At 43.9% G+C, this 12554-nt stretch overlaps 1 protein-coding gene across 2 annotated transcripts in view; it reads right to left on the reverse strand.

Moving 5' to 3' along the window:
- Positions 1-6420: 6420 nt before the first annotated feature.
- The window catches only part of LOC135539926 (prostacyclin synthase-like), a 28097-nt gene continuing 21963 nt past the window's right edge, over positions 6421-12554 (reverse strand). The window contains exons 7-10 of one of the 2 annotated variants that reach the window (XM_064966191.1): positions 9242-9395; positions 8488-8669; positions 8009-8130; positions 6421-7684 (exon numbers count right to left, since the gene is read on the reverse strand). In XM_064966191.1, the coding sequence (XP_064822263.1) occupies positions 7534-7684; positions 8009-8130; positions 8488-8669; positions 9242-9395 (609 nt within the window). In that variant the 3' untranslated portion in view covers positions 6421-7533. Of the gene's footprint in view, positions 7685-8008; positions 8161-8487; positions 8670-9241; positions 9396-12554 lie in introns of both variants that reach the window. The other variant, XM_064966190.1, reaches the window with a different exon arrangement.

Consider the following 12554-nt stretch of genomic DNA (forward strand, 5'->3'; position numbering starts at 1 on the left):
GCTGATGAGTGAGCATGGTGGGGGATGCGCAATGATAAACTCGACAACACTCGCGAGCGCTGTCCAGTGCTGAAAACGCCTATATGTCAGTATAGAAAACCATCTCATTTCCCCGCTGTGCGCAGTCACTATACTTCGGCTCTGAAATCATTTAACTTTAGCACCACACAGAAGAGCGGTGTTTCACAAGAGCGAGGCAGCCACGGCCTGACATTTGAAGGTGTTCTTGAACTGATCACCTTAAAGAGATTTTAGCCTAACACCGATAAGTAAGAGGGTCCAAACTCGGTGAAATAGTCTTCTACAAAGTGCATGTAGTTGTAAAAAAAGCTCAATGGTTCATAAAAGGGTGACGAGAAATGATGCAGTTGCTTTCTCTTTGTGCACCACTCTTGGCATTCTCTCAACCAGCTTCATGAGGTAGTCACCTGGAATGCATTTCAATTAACAGGTGTGCCTTGTTAAGGGTTAATTTGTGGAATTTCTTCCCTTCTTAATGCGTTTGAGCCAATCAGTTGTGTTGTGACAAGATAGGGGTGGTATAGAGAAAATAGCCCTATTTGTTAAAAGACCAAGTTCATATTATGACAAGAACAACTCAAATAAGTAAAGAGAAACGACAGTCCATCATTATTTTAAGACATGAAGGTCAATCAATACGAAACATTTCTAGAACTTTGAAAGTTTCTTCAAGTGCAGTCACAAAACAATCAAGCGTTATGATGAAACTGGCTCTCATGAGGAACGCCACAGGAAAGGAAGACCCAGAGTTACCTCTGCTGCAGAAGAAACATTCATTAGAGTTAACTGCACCTTATATTGCAGTCCAAATAAATGCTTCACAGAGTTCAAGTAACAGACATCTCAACATCAACTGTTCGGAGGACACTGCGTGAATCAGGCCTTTCGTGGTTGAATTGCTGCAAAGAAACCACTACTAAACGATACCAATACGAAGAAGAGACTTGCTTGGGCCAAGAAACACAAGCAATGGACACTAGACTGGTGGAAATCTGTCCTTTGGTCTGATGAGTCCAAATTTGAGATTTTCTGTTCCAACCACAGTGTCTTTGTGAGATGCAGAGTAGGTGAACGAATGATCTCCGCATGTGTGGTTCCTACCATGATGGTGTGATGGTGCTTTGCTGGTGACATTGTCTGTGATTGATTTAGAAATCAAGGCACACTTAGCCAGCATGGCTACCACAGCATTCATATATATATATACACTACTGTTCAAAAGTTTGGGGTCACAACAAATGTCCTTGTTTTTTGTCCATTAAAATAACATCAAATTGATCAGAAATACAGTGTAGACATTGTTAATGTTGTAAATGACTACTGTAGCTGGAAACGGCAGATTTTTTATGGAATATGTACATAGGTGTACAGAGGCCCATTATCAGCAACCATCACTCCTATGTTCCAATGGCACGTTGTGTTAGCTAATCCAAGTTTATAATTTTAAAAGGCTAGTTGATCTGTCAAGCCTGCTCCCGCTCTTCCCCTCTTCCCCAGACTGCCCTGCATTACGTACTCCTGCCACCATCATTAAGCACACCTGCCTTCCCTCGTCATGCGCATCAGCAATTTATTGGACTGACCTGGACTCAATCACTTGTTTATTAACTCCCCTATATTTGTCAGTTCCCCAGCTCTGTTCCTTGCTGCTGCATTGATTGTCATCTATCTTTGTGTTTCCCAGTTCTGACGCTGTTCCTGTCCTGTTGCATGTCCATTCCTAATTAAATGTCAACTCCCCGTACCTGCTTCTCTTCTGCAGCGTTGTTTCTTACAAGAAAACCCTATTGCAATTATGTTAGCAAAGCTGAAAACTGTTGTTCTGATTAAAGAAGCAATAAAACTGGGCTTCTTTAGACGAGTTCAGTATCTGGAGCATCAGCATTTGTGGGTTCGATTACAGGCTCAAAATGGACAGAAAAAAATAACTTTCTGATGAAACTCGTCAGTCTATTCTTGTTCTGAGAAATGAAGGCTATTTCATGCAAGAAATTGAAGATGTCGTACAACGCCATGTATTACTCCCTTCACAGGACAGCGCAAACTGGCCCTAACCAGAATAGAAAGAGCAGGAGGCCCTGGTGCACAACTGAGAAAGAGGACAAGTACATTTAAAATTTTTATTTATTTATTTGACCTTCATTTTACTAGGCAAGTCAGTTAAGAACAAATTCTTATTTTCAATGACGGCCTAGGAACAGTGGGTTAACTGCCTGTTCAGGGGCAGAACGACAGATTTGTACCTTGTCAGCTCGCAACCTTTCGGTTACTAGTCCAACGCTCTAACCACTAGGCTACCCTTCCGCCCCATTAGATTGTCTAGTTTGAGAAACAGACACCTCACAAGTTCTCAACTGGCAGCATCATTAAATATTACCTGCAAAACACCAGTCTCAACATCAACATTGAAGAGGTGACTCCGGGATGCTGGCCTTCGAGGCAGAGTTCCTCTGTCCAGTGTCTGTGTTCTTTTGCCCATCAGTCTGAGATATGTTTTTTTCTTTGCAACTCTCCCATGATGCGCAGCTCCAGCCACACGACAACGCCGGCCAGAGTGGCGGCTCCGAGGACGAGGAGCGGGCCGGTTTGGGTTGCAAACATGGAGATCACGGATGATGTTGTGATCCAGAATGTCCTCCACCAGAACCCAACACTGCTCCTCTGGACTGTATCCCTCCCAGTCCACCAGGTACTGCAGCCGACGCCCACAATGTCGGGAGTCCAGTAGGGATCTAGCGGCATAGGCGGGACCTCCCTCGACATCCACGGGGGGTGGAGGGGAGTCGTGGGGGACAGCCTCAGCCAAGGGACCAGGAGCCACCGGCTTGAGAAGGGAGACATGAAACGAAGGTGAGATGCAGTAGTCACTGGGGAGCTGTAATCTATATGTCACATCACTGACCCTCCAGAGAACCTTGAACGGCCCCACAAACTGGGGGCTCAGCTTTTTGCAGAGCAGGCGGAGTGGGAGCTTCTTGGTAGAGAGCCATATACGATCACCAGGATGGAACACTGGAGGCTCACTGTGGTGGCGGCCTGCCTGCTTCTGACAGTGGATGGCGTGCTGGAGTCTCAGGTGAGAGTCGCTCCACACTTCTGTGCACCTGAACCACTCATCCACCGCAGGAGCGCTGATCTGGCCCTGGATCCACGGAGCCAGGAGTCAGGACCGGTTGATAACCCAGAACACACTGGAAGGGAGTCAGGACCGGTTGATAACCCAGAACACACTGGAAGGGAGTCAGGACCGGTTGATAACCCAGAACACACTGGAAGGGAGTCAGGACCTGTTGATAACCCAGAACACACTGGAAGGGAGTCAGGACCTGTTGATAACCCAGAACACACTGGAAGGGAGTCAGGACCTGTTGATAACCCAGAACACACTGGAAGGGAGTCAGAACCGGTTGATAACCCAGATCACACTGGAAGGGAGTCAGGACCGGTTGATAACCCAGAACACACTGGAAGGGAGTCAGGACCGGTTGATAACCCAGAACACACTGGAAGGGAGTCAGGACCGGTTGATAACCCAGAACACACTGGAAGGGAGTCAGGACCGGTTGATAACCCAGAACACACTGGAAGGGAGTCAGGACCTGTTGATAACCCAGAACACACTGGAAGGGAGTCAGGACCGGTTGATAACCCAGAACACACTGGAAGGGAGTCAGAACCGGTTGATAACCCAGATCACACTGGAAGGGAGTCAGGACCGGTTGATAACCCAGAACACACTGGAAGCGAGTCAGGACCGGTTTATAACCCAAAACACACTGGAAGGGAGTCAGGACCGGTTGATAACCCAGAACACACTGGAAGGGTAGTCAGCCCGGTGGAGGAGTGATGTAGCAAATCTATTCTATTTTCTACATTGTAAAATAATAGTGAAGACATCAAAACCATGAAATAACATATGGAATCATGCAGTAACCAAAAGTGTTAAATAGATTTTATATTCTTCAAATAGCCACCCTTTGCCTTGATGACAGCTTTGCAAACTAGTGTACACATATATATTTTACAAGACTTACAATCTTGGCAAGGTACAATAGTTGCTTTGGTATCCCCTGCAGTAGGCATGATCAACGGCGAACATGTAGTACAATATGTATTTATTTTATTTCACCTTTATTTAACCAGGTAAGCTAGTTGAGAACAAGTTCTCATTTGCAACTGCGACCTGGCCAAGATAAACCATAGCAATTCGACACATACACCAACACAGATTTACACATGGAATAAACAAAACATACAGTCAATAATACAGTAGAACAAAAGAAAACAAAAAGTCTATATACGTGAGTGCAAATGAGGTAAGTTAAGGCAATAAATAGGCCATGGTGGCGAAGTAATTACAGTATAGTAATTAAACACTGGAATGGTAGATGTGCAGAAGATGAATGTGCAAGTAGAGATACTGGGGTGCAAAGGAGCAAGATAAATAAATACAGTATGGGGATGAGGTAGGTAGATATATGGGCAAGTTACAGATGGGCTATGTACAGGTGCTGTGAGCTGCTCTGACAGCTGGTGCTTAAAGCTAGTGAGGGAGATATGAGTCTCCAGCATCAGAGATTTTTGCAGTTCGTTCCAGTCATTGGCAGCAGAGAACTGGAAGGAAAGATGACCAAAGGAGGAATTGGCTTTGGGAGTGACCAGTGAGATATACCTGCTGGAGCGCGTGCTACAAGTGGGTGCTGCTATGGTGACCAGTGAGCTGAGATAAGGTGGGGCTTTACCTAGCAGAGACTTGTAGATAACCTGTAGCCAGTGGGTTTGGCGACAAGTATGAAGCGAGGGCCAGCCAACGAGAGTGTACAGGTCGCAATGGTGGGTAGTATATGGGGCTTTGGTGACAAAACGGATGGCACTGTGATAGACTGCATCCAGTTTGTTGAGTAGAGTGTTGGAGGCTATTTTATAGATGACATCACCGAAGTCAAGGATCGGTAGGATGGTCAGTTTTACGAGGGTATGTTTGGCGGCATGAGTGAAGGATGCTTTGTTGCGATATAGGAAGCCGATTCTAGATTTAATTTTGGATTGGAGATGCTTAATGTGAGTCTGGAAGGAGAGTTTACAGTCTATCCAGACACCCAGGTATTTGTAGTTGTCCACATATTCTAAGTCAGAACCGTCCAGAGTAGTGACGCTGGACGGGTGAGCAGGTGCGGGCAGTGATCGATTGAATAGCATGCATTTAGTTTTACTTGCATTTAAGAGCATTTGGAGGCCACAGAAGGAGAGTTGTATGGCATTGAAGCTCCTCTGGAGGTTAGTTAACACCGTGTCCAAAGAGGGGCCAGAAGTATACAGAATGGTGTCGTCTGCGTAGAGGTGGATCAGAGAATCACCAGCAGCAAGAGCAACATCATTGATGTATACAGAGAGGAGAGTCGGCCCGAGAATTGAACCCTGTGGCACACCCATAGAGACTGCCAGAGGTCCGGACAACAGGCCCTCCGATTTGACACATTGAACTCTATCAGAGAAGTAGTTGGTGAACCAGGCGAGGCAAACATTAGAGAAACCAAGACTGTCGAGTCTGCCAATAAGAATGTGGTGATTGACACAGTCGAAAGCCTTGGCCAGGTCAATGAATTCGGCTGCACAGTAATGTCTCTTATCGATGGCGGTTATATGATGTCGTTTAGGACCTTGAGCGTGGCTGAGGTGCACCCATGACCAGCTCTGAAACCAGATTGCATAGCAGAGAAGGTACGGTGGGATTCGAAATGGTCAGTAATCTGTTTGTTAACTTGGCTTTCGAAGACCTTAGAAAGACAGGGTAGGATAGACATAGGTCTGTAGCAGTTTGGGTCTAGAGTGCCACCCCCTTTGAAGAGGGGGATGACTGCGACAGCTTTCCAATCTTTGGGAATCTCAGGCGATACGAAAGAGAGGTTGAACAGGCTGGTAATAGGGGTTGCAACAATTTTGGCAGATAATTTTAGAAAGAGAGGGTCCAGATCCTTACCACAGGTCTACTCTGGAAACCGCAAATAAGTTAAAGGTATTTTACAAGATTTACAGTCTTGGCAAGGTAGCTGCTTTGGTGTCCCCTGCAGTAAGGCATGATCAATGGCCAACGTACATGATGACACAAAAACATAGAAGAACAAATCAAGCAGCAATAATGGGGTTCAAAAGCACTATTGTGCGCAACGGAGAGCAGGTGTCTATGTTACATAATTATTATGATATGCCTTCTATTGAATAGTATTGTATTGTATATCCTATTAGGCTGTTATAACAAAGTTATACAATCTGGATATTTGAGGGTCTCCAATGTTTGTCATTTGAGGAACCCTCATTGCACTTGGTACAACCAACGATGTGTACAGAACAAACCCTGAATGACTGACGGGGCGCTTTATTGAAGAAACCACACAGTTATCTTGGTACTCCTCCTCAATTGTAAAAAAGATTTTGGAAGCAATAGAAATGCATTTATTAATGTCTACATTCGTTTTTGACACCTTTATTATATTACAGACGCCTTAATGCATTCTTTGAAATTATATTACATGAACTAAACATAATTTTTTTTTTTAAATTCAAAACATTTTCCTTAATGTATTTTCTTTAGAGAGTACAAATAAAACTGTCCCCACTACAACAAACAAATACTTAAATACATGTGATTTTGTCCTTTTAATTAAAATACTGTAGAATTCCATTAATTCCTATGGAGGACTGCTCCTACTTGGGAGTGCCAATATGGCCGACCAGTGGTTTCCAAAGCCTCTCAATGGGCAATACATTGCTTCAGCAAGCCAGGGTTTATATACATCATGCTTTACAATTGCAACCTCTTTGTACATGCATAAGCTTACCACTCAATGTTATGCTGCTGGGATCCCCAGAAACCTGTTAGGGGGATATGGACTCAGCAATGTAAAGAGTGACTAAAAAGTAGGCCAACTCTTATTGGTCAACTGGGCTATTAATTATTTTCAAATGACATATAAATCTAAACTTTCCATTCACTCTGCCTCCGACCAGCAGGGCAATGTCAGTGTGACGAATGTGTGGTTAGCTCTGTTTAAAGAGTGGCCAGCCACCCCATTACTCTCAAAGCATCTACCAAATAGTTCTCTGATGCAATGGACACAACTGTCATGAGACTGGAGGGGATTTATGACACCAATGAATCACTGGGATAAGCTCCAAATTTGTTGTGAACATTAAAAAAAATATATATAATTGTAATTAGGTGGGGCAAGAGTTTATATGGAAAGCACTTTAAACACATGGGGCTGGTATTATTGAGCCAAGCTAATCATTGATACAGCATATTGTATAAACAAAATAGTGAAGAAAAAAAACAAACACTTTAAAGTGAAATATACAAATTATAATTCAAGATAAATAGCACAATAACATTACACTGTACATTTGTGTTGGTACAAAAATACATACAAGACTTTATATTGCCATATGTCAAACACTTTGAAATGAGAATAAATTGATGTCTGGTTTGAGAGATCTCCGCACCCGTCTCTGTCTTCAATGTGACCGTCTAGGTTGATATCTGATGGCCAGGTCTCCTTCGGGCTGCAACATTCCAAACCCATAGCGACTGGAGTTCACCTCTGGCATCTGAGCCTCTGGATCACACAGCTCCAGTTCTAGATGAGACAGCACCAGGTACACAAACCTGAACACACAGAGAGAGAGACACAATAGGTAAGTTGTTGACATAATACATTACAAACATGTCTAAACTGTAACATTTTCTATTTGCATATACCAGTTTTTGCATACCCCATTTGTATTTTCCTTTGGAATGGGCAATTTGCATAGACACCTGGAGGAGTCTGCGTAGTCACAAACAGCTGCTAAGCCTTCCATCTCCCCAAATCAATTGTCTGTCCCAGAATTTAGTTTGTCCCTGACTCTGGTAAGGTGGGGACCTCTGACACCCCCCCCCCTGATTCCTCTGCCCTCCCCTAACACCCACAGGGAACATCCAGACACTCACTGTCTGATTGAGCTGATAGCAAAGCGTTTGCCCACACAGCCATTGGTGCCCGCGCCCCATGGCATGGTGTAGTACTTGAGCCGTCTCCCTCCTTTAAAGAAGTCCTTCTTCACAGAACCTTCCTGGTTGAGGAAGCGGTCATACTTGAATCTCTATGACAGGAAACACAGGCAGGTAAAGCAGTGAATCCAGCTCATACTGACAAATGATGATCAAACATGACTGTTCCCCCACGCTTCCTGCAACACGCAACCATATCATATCAGATGGCAATATTAGCCTATTATTTCAATTTCCCTGAATATTCCACTAATTGGATGTTACTGTAGGGTGGAGAAGGACAACAGAATGACACAGCCGTGTAACTAAATCCCTTCCCATACAGGCTAATCCGCAGATGGACTTGAAAATAATCTTTATTGTCCATCAATTAGGGAGCTATTCTTTTATAATGTGGGAGGGACAAGTGACATCCATACTTGTGGTTCCTGGTGGATCTCAGGGTCCATCTGAGGGCTTATGAATGGAAACAGACACACTCTGTCCCCACTCCTGAGTTTGTACTCCTGCCCATCGGCCATGTGCAGGGTCTTTGCCTGCACTACCTCTCTGGTAATGAAGGGGGCAGCACTGAGCCTCAGCGTCTCTTCTAAGGCACTGTCTGGGATGGGGAGGGCAAAGAAAAGAAGAGGATGAACACTAATGTACTCATTAGGCATATCAAATCAAATTGTATTGGTCACATACACATATTTAGCAGATGTTATTGCGGGTGTAGCAAAATGCTTGGGGTTATGTAAGGGTTATGTCCTCATAATAGATTCACCAAGATCATTCTTATTTGATGACTCCCTGCAGAGGAATTGCACATTAAAAAGGGCTAGTCAGGTTACTATATTCAGGTTAGTGTCATTATTTGCACTAGAGGTTAGACCACCTGTTGATGGTGACATGGGAGCCATTAGCTAATTGAGAGCCTCTTTCATAGTCGGAGAAGGTGGATCTGCCCTGGTCTTTTAGTCATTGAGCTCATGGGAACAGTGTGTATGCGGTTGTATGTGTCTCTCTTTTCAATTTTCCTCTCCCCCTCTCAGCACCTCTCCATCTCTTTCCCCCTCCCCTCCCTCTATCATGATTTTAAACATAAATACCCTGTTCATTAGAGTACATGTGCCCATAGGGATGAAGTTCCTTGTCTTTGTGCAGATTACCCAGGAAACAAGTAACCCTCACCAAACACAGGTGTGTGCTGTAGCCTGTCCAGTAGGGGACACTGTGCTGAGTCCTGCCCTGAGATCTTGCTGAACTCCTTCTTCACCGCCCTCATGGCCTCAGGATTGGTCAACAGGAAACCCAAGAGCCAGAATGCAGCAGGTCCAACGTTACCCTGGCCACAAATGAAGATTGACATGAAGGCAATGACAGTGAGTTCCCTCTCCGATAGTTCACAGAGAGATTGTACAGGTAGCAATTATGTAATCGGAGAAGAGAACATTACACACTACATGACAGCTCTTATTATTTTCTCTCATAGTCGTGTAGTTCACACAAAGGGCAACCAACACTTGTCTGTACAGTTAAATCCTTTCCTGTGTTTCTATGATAGAAAACCACATTCTGGCTACTGTCAGGAAGTAAGTGCTGTAATGGCTTACTTCAAAAGGAAATACATTAGACACCAAACAGAGACTCAATATGGAGTGTTTGAGGGCACACTGGCCTGTCCATGGCCATCTCTCTGTGTTTGTACATGACTGGAAAGACCACAGAATTTACATTGCCTCTAGACCAAACAATGTTTGCTATGTAACAAACTGCACACAATATAATACCACAAGGAGGAGACCGGCTTTGGTGAGGATATTGTTGGTAACACCTTTTGTTTTTACTAAATTATTAGTGTTACTGAAAAAAGGGAACTGAAAGATGGCAATCAAGAGTTGCATGATGATGGTAGATCATGTGTCTGCGGGAAATGTTAGAGGCAATTATCAGTTCTCAATGGGTGAAGTAATGTCTACGCAGCAGGGTTGGGGTCAATTCCATTTCAATTCAGAAAGATAACATTGACCCCAACCCTGCTATGCAGAGTGTACTCAGAAAGTACTCAGTCTCAGAATGTGTTCAGATGCACTGGAAGACATCTGTGTTTACAGCCTACTTTTTCCATCTTGGGATTCAAAGGGTTCATTTAGCTGACATCATACACGTTTCTCTACATAAAGAGGCTACCAGTGCACTCTTGTGGTAAAGATGAGTATTAAACTCATGTCTGTCTTTCTGTTGTGAAGTACTTATTAGACCAGGAGGAGCAGACTGCAGTGTCACTGTGACAACAATTCCAGCACGGAAGAGAAATACAGCTTGAGACAATCCCACTGAGGCCATGTACCACTGGGACTTGCAGTAGTCTAACTTAGGGCAGATATACTCTCTTAGATAACAAAACTAAAATAAGGTCTAACTGTTCTGGGGCTTTTCCATACACTCCAGTGGTTCAGAATACAGAGTTAGTATTAATCTTAAAGCACTGCAATTATTTATAGTCTTTCAAGAATAATCACTTATTATAAAATCATTCTACAATGGTTGGACAAGGCGTAAAATGTGGCAGACAAACAGGCACAGTAGAATCAGAATTTGAAAGGCACACTGTGTTGGAAGCCGAATTTGACAAAGGCTCACCCTAACCAATCGAGACGAGCATCTGACATTGGCATGTGAGTGTCTTTGTATTGGAACATTGTCATGTTTAAGATGGCTGCTAGCCAGAAGGGTGTGCTGCTAAATAACTTGGTGTCATTGTTGGCCCACCTCCAAAAAGCTATTGAATAGAATGGAATTTTTCTATCTATGGATGTAATGGAACAACAGGGATTTTACCAATCGTTCATGACAACCGTTCATAACAGCTATAAATAGCTGGGCAGCTATCTTTGTATTGGAACATTGTCATGTTTAAGATGGCTGCTAGCCAGAAGGGTGTTCTGCTGAATAACTAGGGGTCATTGTTGAACCACTTCTAAAAAAGCTTTTGAATTGAAATACATTTTTCTATCTACAATGGGGAGAACAAGTATTTGATACACTGACGATTTTGCAGGTTCTCCTACTTACAAAGCATGTAGAGGTCTGTAATTTTTATCATAGGTACACTTCAACTGTGAGAGACTAAAATCCAGAAAATCACATTGTATGATTTAAGTAATTAATTAGCATTTTATTGCATGACATAAGTATTTGATCACCTACCAACCAGTAGGAATTCAGGCTCTCACAGAACTGTTAGTTTTTCTTTAAGAAGCCCTCCTGTTCTCCACTCATTACCTGTATTAACTGCATCTGTTTGAACTCGTTACCTGTATAAAAGACACCTGTCCACACACTCAATCAAACAGACTCCAACCTCTCCACAATTGCCAAGAACAGAGAGCTGTGTAAGGACATCAGGGATAAAATTGTAGACCTGCACAAGGCTGGGATGGGCTACAGGACAATAGGCAAGCAGCTTGGTGAGGAGGCAACAACTGTTGGCGCAATTATTAGAAAATGGAAGAAGTTCAAGATGATGGTCAATCACCCTCGGTCTGGGGCTCCATGCAAGATCTTACCTCGTGGGCATCAATGATCATGAGGAAGGTGAGGGATCAGCCCAGAACTACACGGCAGGACCTGGTCAATGGCCTGAAGAGAGCTGGGACCACAGTCTCAAACAAAACCATTAGTAACACACTACGCCGTCATGGATTAAAATCCTGCAGCACATGCAAGGTCCCCCTGCTCAAGCCAGCGCAGGTCCAGGCCCGTCTGAAGTTTGCCAATGACCATCTGGATGATCCAGAGGAGGAATGGAAGAAGGTTATGTGATCTGATGAGACAAAAATAGAGCTTTTTGGTCTAAACTCCACTCGCTGTGTTTGGAGGAAGAAGAAGGATGAGTACAACCCCAAGAACATCATCCCAACCGTGAAGCATGGAGGTGGAAACATCATTCTTTGGGGATGCTTTTCTGCAAAGGGGACAGGACGACTGCACCGTAGAGGGGAGGATGGATGGGGCCATGTATCACAAGATCTTGGCCAACAACCTCCTTCCCTCAGTAAGAGCATTGAAGATGGGTCGTGGCTGGGTCTTCCAGCATGACAACGACCCGAAATACACAGCCAGGGCAACTAAGGAGTGGCTCCGTAAGAAGCATCTCAAGGTCCTGGAGTGGCCTAGCCAGTCTCCAGACCTGAACCCAATATAAAATCTTTGGAGGGAGCTGAAAGTCCGTATTGCCCAGCGACAGCCCCGAAACCTGAAGGATCTGGAGAAGGTCTGTATGGAGGAGTGGGACAAAATCCCTGCTGCAGTGTGTGCAAACCTGGTTTAGAACTACAGGAAACGTATGATCTCTGTAATTCCCAAACAAAGGTTTCTGTAGCAAATATTAAGTTCTGCTTTTCCGATGTATCAAATACTTATGTCATGCAATAAAATGCAAATTAATTACTTAAAAATCATACAATGTGATTTTCTGGATTTTTGTTTTAGATTCCGTCTC

The sequence above is a fragment of the Oncorhynchus masou genome, chromosome 5 (genome assembly GCF_036934945.1).
Source record: "Oncorhynchus masou masou isolate Uvic2021 chromosome 5, UVic_Omas_1.1, whole genome shotgun sequence".
NCBI classification, from domain to species: Eukaryota; Metazoa; Chordata; class Actinopteri; order Salmoniformes; family Salmonidae; genus Oncorhynchus; species Oncorhynchus masou.